The sequence below is a fragment of the Lolium perenne genome, chromosome 5 (assembly GCF_019359855.2).
Source record: "Lolium perenne isolate Kyuss_39 chromosome 5, Kyuss_2.0, whole genome shotgun sequence".
Classification (NCBI taxonomy): domain Eukaryota; kingdom Viridiplantae; phylum Streptophyta; class Magnoliopsida; order Poales; family Poaceae; genus Lolium; species Lolium perenne.
Genome location: NC_067248.2, coordinates 34845568 through 34861997, shown reverse-complemented (window position 1 = coordinate 34861997; position 16430 = coordinate 34845568). Strand labels below are relative to the sequence as shown.

Below are 16430 nucleotides of genomic sequence, written 5' to 3'. Positions count from 1 at the left end.
GAAGGTAGTCGCACGTGACACCAAACCATAAACCTGTAAATATCAAATAAAATTCTCGCCGCAATGTTAAGGCTAAGTGCACGGACACAAGCGTTAAAGTAGTCAATAGCCATCGGCAAGAGTACCAACACAAGTATGCCAGGAAAAACAACTGAACAACTTGGTAAACGTTGTTGGGGAACCGATGGTACGAATCACCATTGTCGAGGACATACCAGATGGGACAAATATTTCGAGACAATCCTCATCGCGGCAACCATGAGAAAAGATCAAAAGACGATATAGCGAAGCAAGATCTGAAAGACCATATCTAAAGAAATTTGAACTTCCAGCATCACCATTGATTGTTGGGAAGGAGGTCTCGTCGAACGAAGGACTGAACATCACTTGTTATAGACGTTGCAATCTCCATTGATGCAGAGGCGAAAAAGAAGATGCTACCAAAATCGTAAGCTAACCTATTGAAAAAATTAATTTTATTTAAAACATCACGCATAGATCGGGTTCCCTACTCCTCTCGACACCGGCAAGGCCGCTCGAAGGAGGGGGAACTTTATGGCTAAAGACCTACGTATACCCGTTGCGAGATGGATGTGTATCCAGAGTGCTTTTATTTAACTAATAATAATGTTATATCATGAATTACATCAAATAAAATAAAATCTCGAGGATCACCATCCCACGCATGGGTCTTCTTCGAGCTATATGCAAATTTTGTTGATTCGTGCGCCACTTCTTGTACAATGATGGAAATACACCTCAGTCATCTAACTGTCTTTTAAGAATCATTTAGCTAAGATCGCCACATACGGAATCCAGACTTCAATCGTGTCGCTACAACATTAGATAAGTTCGAGACATTTTCGAAAAAAAGATAAGTTCGAGAGGGTCCGAATCGATTGACACCCTGAAGCATCCAAATCATTCTAGGAACTCCAAGTCTCACAACAGGCTTAACACCTCCGACATAGCCCCACTTATCACATCTTTAAGATGCAATACATTCTCTCTATCGCCTCACCTTTACAGTTGAAGGATCGCTTCTACACCCCGTAGCATCCACATGAAATGAGGTATCCACGTTTAATTTATAAATTCCTTTCAATGGTTTCTCCCAGTCTGCACATACCTCCTTTGCATTATGTTTGATTGCCCTAAAATTCATCATCGAGGAATTAATAGCAAACACTGCGCTAGATGGAATAAAAATATATTCACCCTTACCATTAGCCTTCTTTGCCACCATATGCACCAACAACCCACTGCAATTTTCTCATGAAGTCCAAGATGGCCAAGAGCAAGAGATTTTTGATTCTGGTCCCAACACGACAAATTCCGAGCGATCAACTAGTAAGGCTAGGTTAATAACCTCCTCAAAGGCCCAATTACTTTTTTTTTCGAAATGGGGCATAGTCCAGCCTCTGCATCAGATTGATGCACACGGCTTTTCATTTATTTAAAACAGTTGTAGTTCATAAAAGGTTTACATCACAGATTAGAGAGGGTTGAGACATGTATCAACCATCGAAAAATGAATAAGCAGACAAAACTATCCATTTTGTATCCTAATTGTGTGTCGCCACCCAGTAGCCTGGAAAAAGAAGTCCTGAGTAACCGTCAACAGACGGTTGCATCCAGTATCCATAGTCTTTCGCTGATCCTCTAGGAGAAGGAAAGCCCGTTGTTGTATCCAATAAGCCGCCCGTCCAATTTCTTTAAGACGTCTTTCGCTCTTTTACTAGTAAATAACAAGTGTTTAATATACTCTGGCCATTGCTAACAAACTAGGCATTCATGATGCACATGAATGTGTGTATTCACTAGAATTGATTTCCCTGGAACCACTGGAATCACTCTGTGTAGTGCCCTCCACAAAAATATCTTAACTTTACTAGGCACTTGCATTTTTCACAAAATTTCCCATACGGGGTTAACATTAGCAGAGCCTTTCCCATCACTTCTTCTCATCTTAGCACCAAATTGGTGTTCCCGTTCTAGAAGGTATGCATATGCCACTAAGAAAGTATATGTTTTTGTGTAGTGCCAAGCGATGAAATCCTCTGTTAATTGTCTCAATCAAATTGTTTTCTTATATTTTTATCCAAATATTTAGTTAAGACCATTTCAAGGGAGTGCAGATTTTTGGCTCGTGGATCCACGATTCCATTGATTTTAAAAAATTTAAAAAACATTTCCGAGTTTCAAAATATTTGAAAAATCCGGATATAGCTATAATGACGTATCCCACAAACGTGTTTATCATTTTTGTGTAACCCACGATACAAAGATTCCACATTGTGATTTAACATGCTTGTAGGTTACATCATTGGCTATGTCTAGATATTATTTTTTCAATTGTTTAAAGCTTGTAAATATATGTTTTGACCTTTTCAAATTAAAAAGATCACCAGAGCTCAACATTTTTGAACTTTTGATTCCCAAGGTTCATTTTTGCCTCCTAGTTAGCAATATCTAAATAGTATGATACACACTCACGTGTCAATCTCTCCAGAGATTAGAACTGCTCTATCTCCTCCCGTGAGAAAAATAGGCGATGGCTAGGGTGGAAACCCTAGCAACCACTGCCATCTGCCTCGTCCTCGCCGTATACGACCAGGAATCGACGAGTAACCGCCTCCTTTGCTAGTTGTTCCTACCGCAGGAGGGGGTGGGAACCTCAGACCTGCGCCCGACGTTGTAGAAGGGTTTCTAAAGCTAGAGTTTGGTCAACCGGCATCATCGTTACGGTGGCTATGGCGGCGTTGTGCATGAGAAGAATAAGGTATACCCGCATCCTTGTCCACCTCGTTAGTGGTGATCTTGCCGGTGGCATTGATGAGGGCGGTGATTCGTCTGGTCACCGCTTTAGTGGAGTGGTGGATCTCGTCCTGTCTACGTGTGTTATAGATTTGATGTTAGAAGATTCGAATCAATTCACGGATTCAATGGCGATGACTTTGGCTCTAGGACGTTGTTCATTAGGAAACGTGCACAAATATTTCTTGACCGTCATCAACAACGTCAGGCTGGCTCCGGTAAGGGAGCAGCGACAACAACGTGTCAACGACTCGCTCTGGCGGTAGTAGTGGTTGCTAGGTGATCCAATGATCTTGATGTAATTTTTATTATGTTTAGAGTGCTTTGTATTTCTTGTGAATTCATGGATAGATCACACCTTTCCCGCAATTTTTTTTAAATAGTACTATTCCCTCGGATCCATAAAAAGTTTCGCGGGGTAGTTTTTTTTTAGAGACGTTGACAAATTACGTGTTTGGGCTCGAGAGGCCCAAATAAACAGGCCCGTGACATCTTTCGGCCAACCGTCCGACGAGTCTTGACAGCCCGACGAGGACGCACGCAGAAAGCCCTCGAAACTTCGGCGAGGACGATGGACGGCTGCGGCGAGGATGGCCGCCGGCCTTGCGCCGTCTTCATGGCCTTCGGCACCTACGGCGACGTCTTCCCCATAGCAGTACGTCCCTCCTCTCTCTGTGTGTGCTGGGGCGCGTGTGCTACTCAGGCGTTTAACATAACCCTCTTGCCGCTGGCATAACTATAACTACTATATTAAAGTGCAACCAACCTCTTTTTTCTTAGAATTTTGAGGGGATTTAGGAATTAACTTGGTGGTGATTTTCGGTGCTCCTTAGTACATATTCTTCGAGCTGCTTCGTTTGTGGGCTGCTTTGGTGCATTCCATGTGTGGTTGTAGTGTTGGTTCCGTAGGTCAAAGCGGTGCCCACGTTTACAGAAATGAACGATCCAAAGCTCTGCCGCTCAACACTGCATCTGGTTCGGAGCCAACTGCTAATTTGTTCCCCTACCTCTCCGAGCCTCCACCTCTGCCATCCCTCATCGGCCGCCGCCCACAACCCTTCCCCAGGCTTCCCCCTCCCCTCCCTAGCTACTGTGGCGCTTGCAACGTATTCATCGGCGCGTCGGGCCCAGACGCAACAAGCCCTCCTCTTTCTCCCGAGGTCGCCGGCGGTGCGGAGAAGGAGCTTGGCGCCTTTTTCTTCCCATGAAAGGAGGATGGCAACAGGGAGGGTGACGCGCCGGCGCGAATATGGGAGGAGTGAACGCCGGCAGGTGCTCCTTTCCGGATGCATCTACCACCCCGATGCATTGTTGTCCCTATGGTGAGTCTTCTTCTCCATGCGCTAGCCTAACTCTTCTGTCCATTGTGCTTCCTCGCACACTGCTCCTCTACTACCAACGGCTGGTGCGCCGCCACGGCCGCTGCTGCTCACCTCTTGTCCTCCTCCTCGCTCCTTGCAAAACTGACTCTAATCCACCCCCGCTGAAAAAAAAACAGGGGAATTCGCCTCCATAGTTTACGGTGGGAGCTCGGCCGCCCTCTGGTACTTCTTCCTCCCACGTACTCTCTCTCTCTCTCTCTCTCTCTCTCTCTCTCTCTCTCTCTCTCTGGATCTAGATCGAACAACACAGGGAGGGCCATGTTTGTAGGGGATGAGGGGAGTTCTGATTTTGTCAGAAATCAACTACGAGCAGGTGAGGATTAAGGTTTTGTTCTGAAATTTTCTTTTTGTTTAATGTTGGTTTCAGCTGTGAGTGTTTGTACTCCGAAGTGGCTGCTGACCTGGGAGCAATAATTCAAGAAGAGCCATAAAAGATAAAAAAAATACAGAGATTTACTTCTTCCCTAACTCACTTTCTTGCCATAATTAATAAAACGTGCTTGGTTGTCTGATCTTTTGGTTGCATAATACCTTGTGTTTCATACCAGACGGGTAGATTTCTGCAAGAAAAGATATGGACTCAACATATTGAGTTATGTATGTTGTTTGCTGCCTCTGAATGCCCACTTCGCTTCTGATATCCTCACCCACCGAAACTGTGAACTCAGACATTTATCCGCAGATAGATATGGGGCTTCCATTGAACCTTTTGATAGCTCTGAACTCTATTATGTTGTCTCTTTTTATGTTTGATCTTCTCCCTTCTGTTGCAACATGCTCATTAACTTAACAATTATGTGGACAGTTTGTTCAGGAGTTTGAGAGCAAGTCATTTACTGACGAAAAGTTGCAAGTGGTGGAAGACATCTCCTGTTGAGTTCGCACTCCGTCTTAGTACCAAGGCAATCAAACGGAATATATTTGGTGTGCCTCAAAGTAAAAAAGGTACATTTTAGTGAACTTACCAAATTATATCATTCAACCTTTTTAGTAACTACTCAAATGATCATTTTATTAATTATGCACATACATTTACTTGGGATACCTTTTTTCATCACGATCTTCTGAAGAAGTGTTCATTTAATCGCATAGAGGTTGAAGCATCTGGGCGCAATGGGTACAAGGTACATAAGCATCAGGAAATCTAAATCGGTACCTGACGATTGTGAATGGAAACAGGAAGTTCAGATAAGCCAAAGTTAGGGGCATTCATTGGACCATTGTTTAGATGTCTCATATCTTCATTTTTTCCTCAAGGTATCCTCTAATTTCTAGACACTCCTTAGTTAGTACATTAACAAACTAATTAATATGTAAGATATTCTTCTCACTTATAGACTATCTTGGTTCCACTACTTTGTCCAGTTCCATTGTGCTTGCTTACCCAGCTGAAAACTTTGAAACACCTGGCCACGTAATTTGCAAGCAGCCCAGAGGCTCTTTCAGCATCTGCACTGTTCAGAGCATGTGTTCTTAGATCTTCCTTACTTGAATTGCTAGATGACATATGCTTTTTTTACAGTTCAATGTATAAAATACATTCAGCCGCAACATACCGCTCTACGGAAGCTCCAAGACCTGGACAGAATTCTATGCTAAATGGTCAGTGTTTCGCCATTAGAAAATTAAATACATGTTCTTCCGAATGAATTACCCTCTATCAATTTTAGAAACCCCTTATTATGTGATTCGTTATTGTATAACTATATACCACTGTGTTGTATATAACTTTATACACTCAGATAACTGATGTGCAAGTTACATAATTCAGCTAGGAACTAGCTTCCAAGAAAAGGATACATATGTATTTTGTTCACATTATGTTAATGATCTCAACGAGAGAGATGTGTTTCATGCCACTCTGATTAGACCATTTTTTACTAGAAATGCACTCTCCAATATATCCTGAGCCTGTAGTTAAAAAGAATTTTATGTTTTGGTCTAACAAGCAATAAATTAAACAATGGCTTAATACATTTTTATCATGCACATATGAGCATAGACGCACCATGCTAGAAATAGAAAAATTAATGATATTTCAAACCTGCCTTTTAGCTCAAATTAGCATTTGAAAGGGCAATTAGATTATATTATTCATATATAACTGATTATATAAGAATGTTGTTGGAGGCCCCGTATCAGCTGATAATGCTAGCTCTTATTTCCCTCTTTTTTTTTCTCCAACGGGTTAGATTTGTCAGTTTGACTTTACCAGTTCTGATCTCAAATAAGTGTGCAAAAACTCACCCATATGTAACCGTGTGTTCTGCTAACTTTGTTGGTTTCACCATAAAGTAAAGATTTTACTCAGCTAGATGAACAATTGAAATGTGCGCAGGACAAGCTATAAGAACACCAGTCAAAGAGTAGGATGCACACATAAGCTTACTAGATTCTCATTTTCAAGTCCCCTGAAATGGGTAGTCACTGCAATTTTTTAGGATTATAAGTCGGTTGTTAATACTTACATTTCTAAAACATGCTTCAGATGATCACACAATGTGTGTTTCTCTTTCTGGGTGGTGAATTTACATCAAGATCACTCAGGTATTTGTTCTATGTTACAAATTTTAGCTCTTCTAGGTGCCTATAAGAATAGGGCAAATGTATTACTATTGTCAAAATCTATCTATGCCAATTCATAGCTTGGCTTGAGCTAAAATCATTGATAATGTTTTCTTTAAATCACCTTATTGCAGTACTATGGTGGCAATTAAATAGTTGACATCCACTAAATTGCATATCCACATTTTGGTCCTAAAGTTGTCCATCAGATGTTTTTTATAACAAGAACGAAGTAGTACATATAAGATAGATCAATTCTACACGTATAAACAACTTTATGTCACTACATGCATATCAGAGAAATCGATGGTTCTACCCAAGTATTTTCTTTCATATGAAAAATACATAATGTTTGAAGTTTCTATGCTTGAAGATATCTGGCAGCCCTTCTTGCCATAACCATTTTTTCTATATATCTTTGCATCCACTGTACTTCTAACCTCCGTTTCCAATTTTCTCGATCACAAAAAATATGCAGTTTACCTATAGCTTTTGGATAAAGGAGAACAATATACTGATCTATGATAAGCATCCAAAAGAATGAGCCTTAAACAATTGTTGATGATAGCTTAGTCTTGATGCGTAGTCATCTATTGGTGTCCTCAGGTACAACCAAATCTCACCATGCATATGTTTCGGTACGAATTAGAAACATAATTTGGATACATGTTTATTTCAACTTTAGTCTCCTTACAATCAGCCAAAAAGTTACCATGCTGAATCAGTGTTGCAATTATTGTGACACCGGTTGCAATTGCTACCGATTATTGTTCCATCACTTTTGTTTCTCCTGTTTTTCTTTGTTTTCATGTTAGCTCAATGGCATATTCAGATTCTATCAAAGTAGTTTTTTAGTCCTATGTTGTACCATTATAAGAGCTCGGTTATTGTCATCCAAAGCCATCTAGGGGAGTTCGGAGCTCAGCCCCTCTCGACCATGGACAACAAAGGTTAAAGACCTATGCGCCTTATTGTCTCTAACTCTTTGTCCGTGTGCTCATCGGTAAGGTCCTCGCCACCTGACGGCTGGGTGAAGGTGAATGTGGACGACTCCTATATTGAGAAGACTGGGCCAGGAGGCATTGGCATAACTGAATACGGCTCTGTAGTGTTGTCTGCCAGTTACAACATAGATAACTGGTTTGATGTTGTAGATACAAAAGCAACTGCCACACTGTTGAGCATCAAAAGTCTGCCCGAGTTTCGATGAACAGATCATCTTGGAAACTGATTGTGATGTTGTCGCTAATGGGCTCAGTGGCACAAATAACCAAGCCCCTTGGTGTGCTGCAGGTCATGAAGCAACTATCTCTTGATACATCTTTCTGAAGTGCAAAATTAACAAGATCGTGAGAGAGCAATAAAGCCGCAGATATCTCAGCCAAGTTAGAAATCATGAGGACATGGTGATCATGGGGTCTGTCCTGGCAACTGTCATAGATATTGTCACAAACGATTGTAATCATGTGCCTTTTGATATATAAAGTTCTTTTTCACCTAAAAAGGCATATTTCAGTCCAGTCAAGGTAGTTGGATATGTGCTATCTTCATATTACCAGATCACACACATACACGTCTAAAGTAACCGTTTGTTCATACTTTGACAACTGGTCTCTAGCACATCTTCACATCGCCATAGTAGCTTGCAACACAACGTTTTTGTGTTCTTCAGCTCATGGGTACATAAAGGCGCGGCGTGCCGCCGCGCCAGTCTCAGCTAGTAGGTGAAAGAGGGGAACGATGAAATTCCACCTGATTTCTAGAGCATCTAGCACATTATTGTTGCTTTCAGTCGCTCCACCTATTACTGAGCAGTTGAGGGCTCTAAACTAAGCCACCAAATTGATATTAAACTTTGTATTTGGATGGAAAACCGATATAGCTTTGGTAATGCTAGATGTTGAGGGCTCTACTTATAAAGATAACCTCTAGGTGGCAATTTTTTACCAATCTTGGATAACTATGAATTTGACGAGTCCATTTTTTATTCCTAGTCGCTTGCTGCGACGTTCGCTAATGACCAACAACAGTATACTGTGGTATTCATCAGTCATTCAGCACACCAGGTCTGAATCTTTGTGAAATTAGAACAGTTGAACCATGCTAAATCTTGTCCACGGGTGGCCTCATATAGTTTATTTGACACAGAGTTTGTTAGCACATCTAGCCGCCAGTAACGTTAGGTGCATGCATGTGTCGAGCCCACCTGTGCTTGCCGCCGAACAACTTGAGAATATCTCATGTAAGTGCTATCAGTATAACTATTTATGTATTAAATACAGTTTTGGAATCATATTTGCTTTTGCAGTGTGATTTTTGATTCAGCTTTCTTTCTTAGATAATTCTGTTGGATCAACTGCTGAGCATGAGTCATTTTCACGGCGGAAAGAGACCATTCAGATGGAGCACAGGGAAGAGTGCTTAGCTTCTGTGGAAGAAGTGTTTGGAAATGATCCGAGCATTCATAGTGACTTTATCGCGATCAATTTCTTCGCCCTGGTGAGTACCTCACTAACAACATAAGCATCATATTTTGTAAATTTATGTATCAGGTTTCATGTTCCAAATTATGGTTATAAATTGTGCAGCTTAATGCTCTGGTCTGCACTGGAATAGTATGGAAACCCTGCTGCATAGTTCATATCGGGCCTGTAGGAAATTATAGTTTCAGCAGGGAAGCATTCACTAGAACAGACCCAGGACAATATCAGTTAGTCACTTCTGTGTAGGAATTAATCCAGCCATGAAATGCATCGTGTGGTCATAATTTGAATTTATCTCATGATTTAGGAAGGTTGGCATCTTGCAGAATTGTTTCAAGTTAAGTGCATCATTGCTGCTCCATATTTTGTTCCTTATAGGTAATTTGGACTATATTGCCTTCGATTCCACATACAAGATGTTATCTTATAATGATTTTATGAGGGGATTGCACACTCATTTTGGCATCTTCTTCCCAACTCTGGTTTATTTTCCTTTTTGCATTTGTTTGTGCAGTGCTCCTACATCATTTGAAAGCCAATTTAAACAAAGTTTTCCTCTTCTGTACAAGTACTTTCAAGAAGCTCCCAGCAACACGGTACAAATTCGTTCTTGTAGTTATGATGCTATATTAGCATGTTGTTCTTCTTTAATTATTATTTCTTTGGCTTGGATATGGTCAGCATCCCGGTTCACAAATAATTTTAATTTTGTGAGCCCGTTTGGTTGGTGTTCTGGCTGTCCTGCCTGGCCAGGAGCTTCCCTGGAATTTAACCTCTAATTGGGAAAATTATCTTCTCCACCAAGGAAGATAATTCGATGAATACTTTATCATTAGCCAAAGCCTGTAATTCAGCACCATATGTCTGCACTACCTGTTGTTTTGGAAGAATAAATAGTAGAGCAAACACCTGTCAGTAGTTCCTGTAGTTAAGTAGTTCCTGTAGTTAATCAGTATGTTGATTAGGTTCTTACTATTATACTAGCCATGAGGTGTGACAAGGTATTAACTTGTCAATGCCTACGGGTTGTAGACTAGGGTTTAGTTGGAAGTAGAGGGCAAGTAGATCTCGAAGGTTTCAGCCGAAAAGTACTCGACGATTATGAAACTAGGGTTTGAGAGACAATGATTCGATGCTTTCTTTGTCCCTCGACCCCCCCTTATGTAGGAGGCGGAGCCGAGGGATTCGTATTATACAAGTTACAGAGTCCGGGAAGGTTTCTAACTCATCCCGCAAGACTACAAATAATACTTCCTATTACAACTCTAGCTTTCCTTAACAATATCTTGGGCTTCCGAATCTTCTTATTCTTCGAGTAGTGGGCCTTCAGTAAACCCCGGGTACTATCTTCGGCAGGCCCATTAGGGATGCCTATGTCAGTAGCCCCCGAGATTTTGCTTGAATCATAGAGTCAGGGAAAATCTCCACTGTTTATTTTTACTCGACAACTTTAAAACTTCTCTATATTTCTTCACATAAATTTCTATATTGTACAGGGATAATGGTAGTTGGGGCTAGTTCATCTGGCGGATCAGGTACTAGTTAACTGCTCTAGTGGCAATCCACAAAAACCTACTTCAAGATCACGTCCCTGGACATGATCTCGGGATACTGGTGTAAACTTCAACAGGTGCCGCTTAAGGTCTTACCATTCTGTCGAGTCCCAGTCATATTTATCGGGTACCTAACGCGTCCGTTAGGATTTTTCTTCGTATCTGTTGATACAGATAAAAGTAGCAAACCGACGTCAGAGACGGCGCCACGCCTCACAGAACGGATCTGGGGTCTTATCTTCGCAAAGTTTTGCGGCATTCAGAAATTGTTCGCAACTTCGGGCTTCTGAGAATATATTGTCGAGTGCTTATTCGGCTGCTGGAATGGCACATTTTATTGAGTCAACGGATGACTTATATTGCTCTCCCGATGGGAGTATATGCAGAGTTATTTATAACTCGAAATATACTTTTTTGCTCTTCTATTTTTCTTCTTCTCTTTCTTTCTTTCTTTTTTATAATTTCATCGGGCACGCGAACAGCGTTCCCGATGGGAGTAGCCCCCGAGGCTACAGCCAAGGACTTGTGCTTGGGTGTAGGCTCCACGCCTTATGCTGCTATATTTTCTTTCTCTCCCGAAGTTTTAAAATTTCTCGGGTGCGCGAACAGCGCTCCCGATGGGAGTAGCCCCCGAGGCTATGAGCAAATATTTGTATTTGATCATAGGCTCACGCCATTTCTATTTTGTCTTTCTTGATCTTTTCATTTTTTCAAAGTAGCCCCCGAGCATTTGATCAAAAACTTGTATTTGATCAAAGACTCTCCAATATTTTTCCATGTCGCCTTTTTATGAAGCTGTTGAGTCGAATTTTTCTCCTGCCAAAGTGACGTTATTGCTGACGATAGCCACGATTGCAAGTCCGAAAATCGCGAGAAGTCTTCTCCCTCTGCCTTGCGGGCCCAAATTACCCATTATCTTGACACGTCGTGCAAGTGGGGGACACACGTCCTCCGCTTTTCCTGGCGCACGTACCGTAACTTCTCCAGGGTTAAAATACTTTTTTACCCCTATTCCACGTGGTTATCATCTGCCGCACAGTTTTTCCATCCAACGGTCCGCCGTTCTGCCGCATCTCTATATAAGATCCCCTTCTTCTTCCTCGAGCACTTCCGCTTGCGCCGTTCTCCTGCTGTCCTCTGCAAAACTTCCTTCTGCGCCCCACAACCCCCTGAGCTCATCTTCTCCAAGCTGCATTCCTGCGCCATTGTTAATGCCACCGCGTAGGTTGATCAAACACAGCACGCCGGAATCGTCGATGGCTGCCGTAGATCTGGGAAGCGCGGAGTGGGAGAGGTCCAAAATCTCTACCCAAGACATCAACCTCTTGAAGAAACTGGGGATTAGCAAGAAGCCCAAGGCGCTATGCTTCCCTAGTGAAGAAAGCTACCCAACCCCTCCAATGGGGTATCGGGTAAGTTTTGTCGACCATCTCATCCGCGACCTTTCTGCCCCCATTCATCCTTTCCTCCGCGGATTGCTTTTTATTTATGGTCTGCAACTTCACCACCTCACGCCCAATTCTATCCTCCACATTTCTATTTTCATCACCCTCTGCGAAGCCTTCCTTGGCGTCCAGCCTAACTGGGCGCTATGGAAGCGCATTTTCTTTTGTCGCCGTAATGGCTCTCCCAATGTCGCCTATAAAATAGGCGGCGTTGTTATCTCCGTTCGCCCCGAAGTCGATTACTTCGACGTCAAATTCCCTGATTCAGTTCAAGGGTGGCGCAAGAAGTGGTTGTACATTCAGGAGGAAAACCATGGATGTGCTGAAGACAACATCCCTCCTTTCGATGGTGCCGAGAAAATCTTTCGCCGCCGCTCCTGGGATGCAGAGGCTACCGAGGAAGAAAAATTATCGACAGAAGTCCTGATGACTCGCATCCATGAGTTACAGAATACTCGCGGCAAAGAGCTGTCAGGTATCCAAATCACAGCGTATTTTCTTAGAACCAGAGTGCAGCCTCTTCAGGCTCGCAAATACCCTCTCTGGAAGTATGCTGGCGACAAAGACGCAGATCGGTTGTCGACGGATTTAGAGGTCAAGGACTTAGAGAAGCTTGTCCGAAAAATCTCCTCTCTCAGCAAAAAAGATCCTGTCCCTTCTTCTTGCCGTGTAAAACCATATAGCGCCACCAATGCGCTTCCCAAGGTAACCTTTGTCGATTGATTTGTTATTGCCTTGCCATCTTTTTTGTAACTCCTTTATTGACACCTCCCCCTGTTTTTTGTATAGAACCATCCAAATCTTTTCTCGCTTCCTCCCCTTCCTGAAGGTGGAGAAGTCGATGAAAGGGCTGTTGTCACCGACGACAACCAAGATGCCCCCTCTTTTGAGAATGAACCCGCAGATTCTCAAAAATCTGCGGGATCTTCTGAAAAGGAGGCTGCCTCTGAAGGCACTGCATCGGCACAATCTCCTCCTCCTGCTGTTTCTCCAAGGAACAAAAGGAAAAGGGCTGATGTCGAAGATTCCGACACCTCCAAAGCCGAAGAAGCTGTTCCTTCTCGTTCGAAGGCAGCTTTTGATCCATACCTTGACGCCCTCATCAGCTCGTAAGTCACCTTTTATTTCCCCTTAGTTTTGTACTCGAAGTTTTTTGTCTATCTTGCTTTTTACGCTGCCGTCATTTAATCGTAGTGGCGATGAGGAAGAAATACCAGCTTTTGATGCGACTGCTCGAACGAGTACGTCGCATACTATAGTTGTTTCTGAGGTGCAAATTGAAGGAGAAGAATCTTCGCCTCCTCAACAAAACCTCGATGCTCCTACTCCTTCTTCAAGCCCCCTTGTCCCTTCACCAAAAAGGACAAAGGTGGAAACAATCATGGAGCCTGCCCGACAATTGGGTAGCTCCTCAAGTCCTCTTTTGGATGACGTAAGTCTTTTAATTTCTCGCTATCATTGTTTATATCTTCTCTTGTTTGCTTCTTTGCATCATCATGTTTTTCCCGTACCGACGCTTTTCTTTATTTATCCTTGTTGACAGCCTATGATCAAAGAGCTTATTCGCATAGGTGCCCAATTCATTGGGTACCGCGAGTATGCCAGCAAGACCGAAGGTAATGACTCTTTGCTTTCCCTTGTTCATAACTTCTTGCTCTTGTTGTGTCGCAATTTTGACTATTTTTAACTATTTTGACATAAAAACTTGCGGAAGCCAACAAACTTGTCGACTCGCTTGCTCAGAAATTAGAGCAAAGTGAAACGGCTCGCAAGAAGGCTGAACTTGATGCTGGCAAGGCTAAAGCGGAGGCTGATAAAGCCAAGGCAGAAGCCGCTGGTGTCGAAGATCTGCAAAAAAGACTTCATGATGCCGAAACTTCTTTGAACGTGCATAAAGCCGCGCAGGCTACTCGTGAAAAGGCGATCATCAAGCGCTTGAACTCGCAGAATCGGCGCTTTGTCGGTAATTTTGTCGATCCATTCTATCTTTTTTAGACTTGCTTTTCTTTACTTGCTATCGACCAACATATATTTTCTGCGTCAGGTAAAACAAACCAAGAATTTGAGCTTGAAGATCCCGACAACGATCCTCTTCTCGACGCACTCTCTGTCCTTGAGTTTCATGGAACCGAAGCTCGCGAAGGCATTGAACAGGCTGACGCAGGATTGTCACGGCTGTTCCGCTATTTCTTCCCGAAGAAAATGGAACCCAAGACTTTCCTTGCTCTTGCCAAGGACTTCAATCCACCAGAAGATCTTGGACTGAAGATGCGCCAAGAAAACATGAAGATTGCTGTCGAAAGCACTGTCGCCTTGGTTGCTGACAGCCAACAAACTATCGACTGGACGAAGGTTGGCGACACCGAAGAGATGGAGACCACGAAGTGGCGAGCACTGATCAGGGCGGCAAAGCCCAACACGAAGAAAATCCTGGCCTATCTCGGAATCAAGCCAACTTCGACTCCCAGCTCGTCGAAGCCGGAGGTCTAGTTGAATGCCCCTTCTTTTTCTTTCTTTATTTTTTATGTTTCTTTTGCTATTGTCGCCATATTAGCTTTGGCGACAATTACCTTAGTAGTAACTCCTTCTGTAATATCCATGTAAATTTTCTGAAGGTCAATGGAATTCTATTTTGCGCGATCATTTGATATTGAAATTTTCTTTTCCAGTTGATATTTGATAACTACTCTGCCAATCCTCATCCTGACGATACTTCTCCTGCTTCCTCCTTCTCGAAGAAAACACTTGTCGATGATAACCTCATCGAAAGTTCTTCGAGCAAACATTTGTCGCAAGATTTGCAAGAACTTCGCCAGCAACTTCAATCCATGAAAAAACAAACTCTGGCAATGATGGAGCAATCTCAAAAAGCATCCGAAAGAGAGAAGGTTGCTCTCCAACAGACTAAGGAAGCCATAGCTGCCAAGGATGCTGCTGTGTCGGAAGCTGAGAAAGCAACTACTCGAGAAAATAGCATGCTTGAGCTAATGTCTGAAGCTAGCGTGGATATGCTAGGTATGTTTTTCCAACCTCACGCTGCTCCTTCTTTTTACTGTGCCTCTCCTTAAATTCCTTGCTTTGTCTCTTGATAGGCTCGGTTCTCGACGCTGCCGCTGAAGATGAAAGAGTGAATGTAAGAACGAATCTCCTCGTCAATCTTTCACTTAACCATGGCTGTCTGTTCTGGGCCACTCCTGAGCGAACCCAACAGATTGTCAGGTTCCAAGATCGCGCTTGTCAGGTGCGCGAATTTCTTAATTTCTGCACGAGAACCTTGACCCTTGTTTACAAGACTTTATTTCATCGGGATGAGGCTCCCGAAACTCTTCTTGGATTGATGGAGAAATTTAGAGATGCCCCCCGTATTCACAATTTTGTGCGAGCTCAGTTAACTGCTGGAGCAAGGTTTGCCATGATCATGATACACATTTGCCATCCCAAATTGGACTTGACGAAGATTGTTGCTGACTGCTTGGCCAAGAAATCGCGGCGAAAAAATAACATTGACGCAATCAATGATATGGTGAGTCCTGTGGCCGAGTCGATGATGGATGAACTTCTTCGGATGGATTCAGAATTCTTCGTCAAGGGGACCTATGCTGAACACAAGACAACCAGAGGTTTATCCATAGATAGTATATTAGGCCTTGACTGAGCTGTACTATATTGCGATAAATTATGTCTATATCTTGTCAAACTCTTTTTGTTCCGAAGAATTTGTTTATATTGTGAAGTGGCCTATATTGTCAAGCCCCCGAGACTTTGGCTGGAGTTTATACTGTTTTGTTATCTCGAAGATTTTTCTCTTGTTGCAAGAACATATATATATTTTGCCGTCGATGGGTTACGAGCCTCCAAGTGTCTTGATGGCGACGTTCTATATTTTTGTTGCGAGGTTTTCAGACCAAAGCAATAGAGTTTTGATGAGTGCACTATATTTATAGTTGTTAGCCTCCGATGTTCTATTTTGCGAGGTATTTTTGTACCAAAGCGAAATATTTCGGTAAGTCTAGTTTATCTATATTTTGTATATTTTGTAACTTGAAGGCATTGAGCCCCCGATCGTGTCGAAGAATAAGAAGTATATCTCCACTATCTTTATTATATTGCAGCACCGCGAGCCCGCCTCATTAAAAACCTTTCCGGCCCCACTCGGTGCCCCGAAAAGGAAAAGAGTGCGTCTGA

The 16430-nt window shown here is 42.6% G+C and overlaps 1 protein-coding gene across 12 annotated transcripts; it reads left to right on the top strand.

The window, feature by feature from the left end:
* Positions 1–3562: 3562 nt before the first annotated feature.
* On the top strand, positions 3563–16022 carry LOC127298594 (uncharacterized). 12 transcript variants are annotated; one of them, XR_011744701.1, is made up of 14 exons: positions 3563–4139; positions 4316–5144; positions 5292–5456; positions 5722–5801; positions 6688–6746; positions 8759–8830; positions 8913–9006; positions 9103–9263; positions 9353–9474; positions 9555–9625; positions 9762–9843; positions 10744–13677; positions 13789–14208; positions 14290–16022. XR_011744701.1 is itself a non-coding variant. In XM_071819799.1 (11 exons), exons 6-11 carry the CDS (start codon positions 8865–8867, stop codon positions 10763–10765), a joined length of 600 nt encoding a protein of 199 aa, XP_071675900.1. In that variant the 5' UTR covers positions 3567–4139; positions 4316–5144; positions 5292–5456; positions 5722–5801; positions 6688–6746; positions 8759–8864; the 3' UTR covers positions 10766–10907. The 12 variants fall into 12 exon arrangements, 2 of the variants coding, with proteins under 2 accessions (XP_071675900.1, XP_071675901.1); XR_011744703.1 differs by having other exon boundaries at positions 3567–4139; positions 8759–9006; positions 10744–10877; positions 10975–13677; positions 14290–16021; XR_011744700.1 differs by lacking the exons at positions 9353–9474; positions 9555–9625 and having other exon boundaries at positions 10744–10877; positions 10975–13677.
* Positions 16023–16430: the final 408 nt, after the last annotated feature.

Bases quoted from the DNA above. Each gene is read 5' to 3' on its own strand.
- LOC127298594 (XM_071819799.1), top strand. From the start codon at position 8,865: ATGCTAAATCTTGTCCACGGGTGGCCTCATATAGTTTATTTGACACAG. The intron at 9,007-9,102 runs GTAAGTGCTATC...TTTCTTTCTTAG, and splicing joins ACAACTTGAGAATATCTCAT to ATAATTCTGTTGGATCAACT. The intron at 9,626-9,761 runs GTAATTTGGACT...TTGTTTGTGCAG, and splicing joins CCATATTTTGTTCCTTATAG to TGCTCCTACATCATTTGAAA.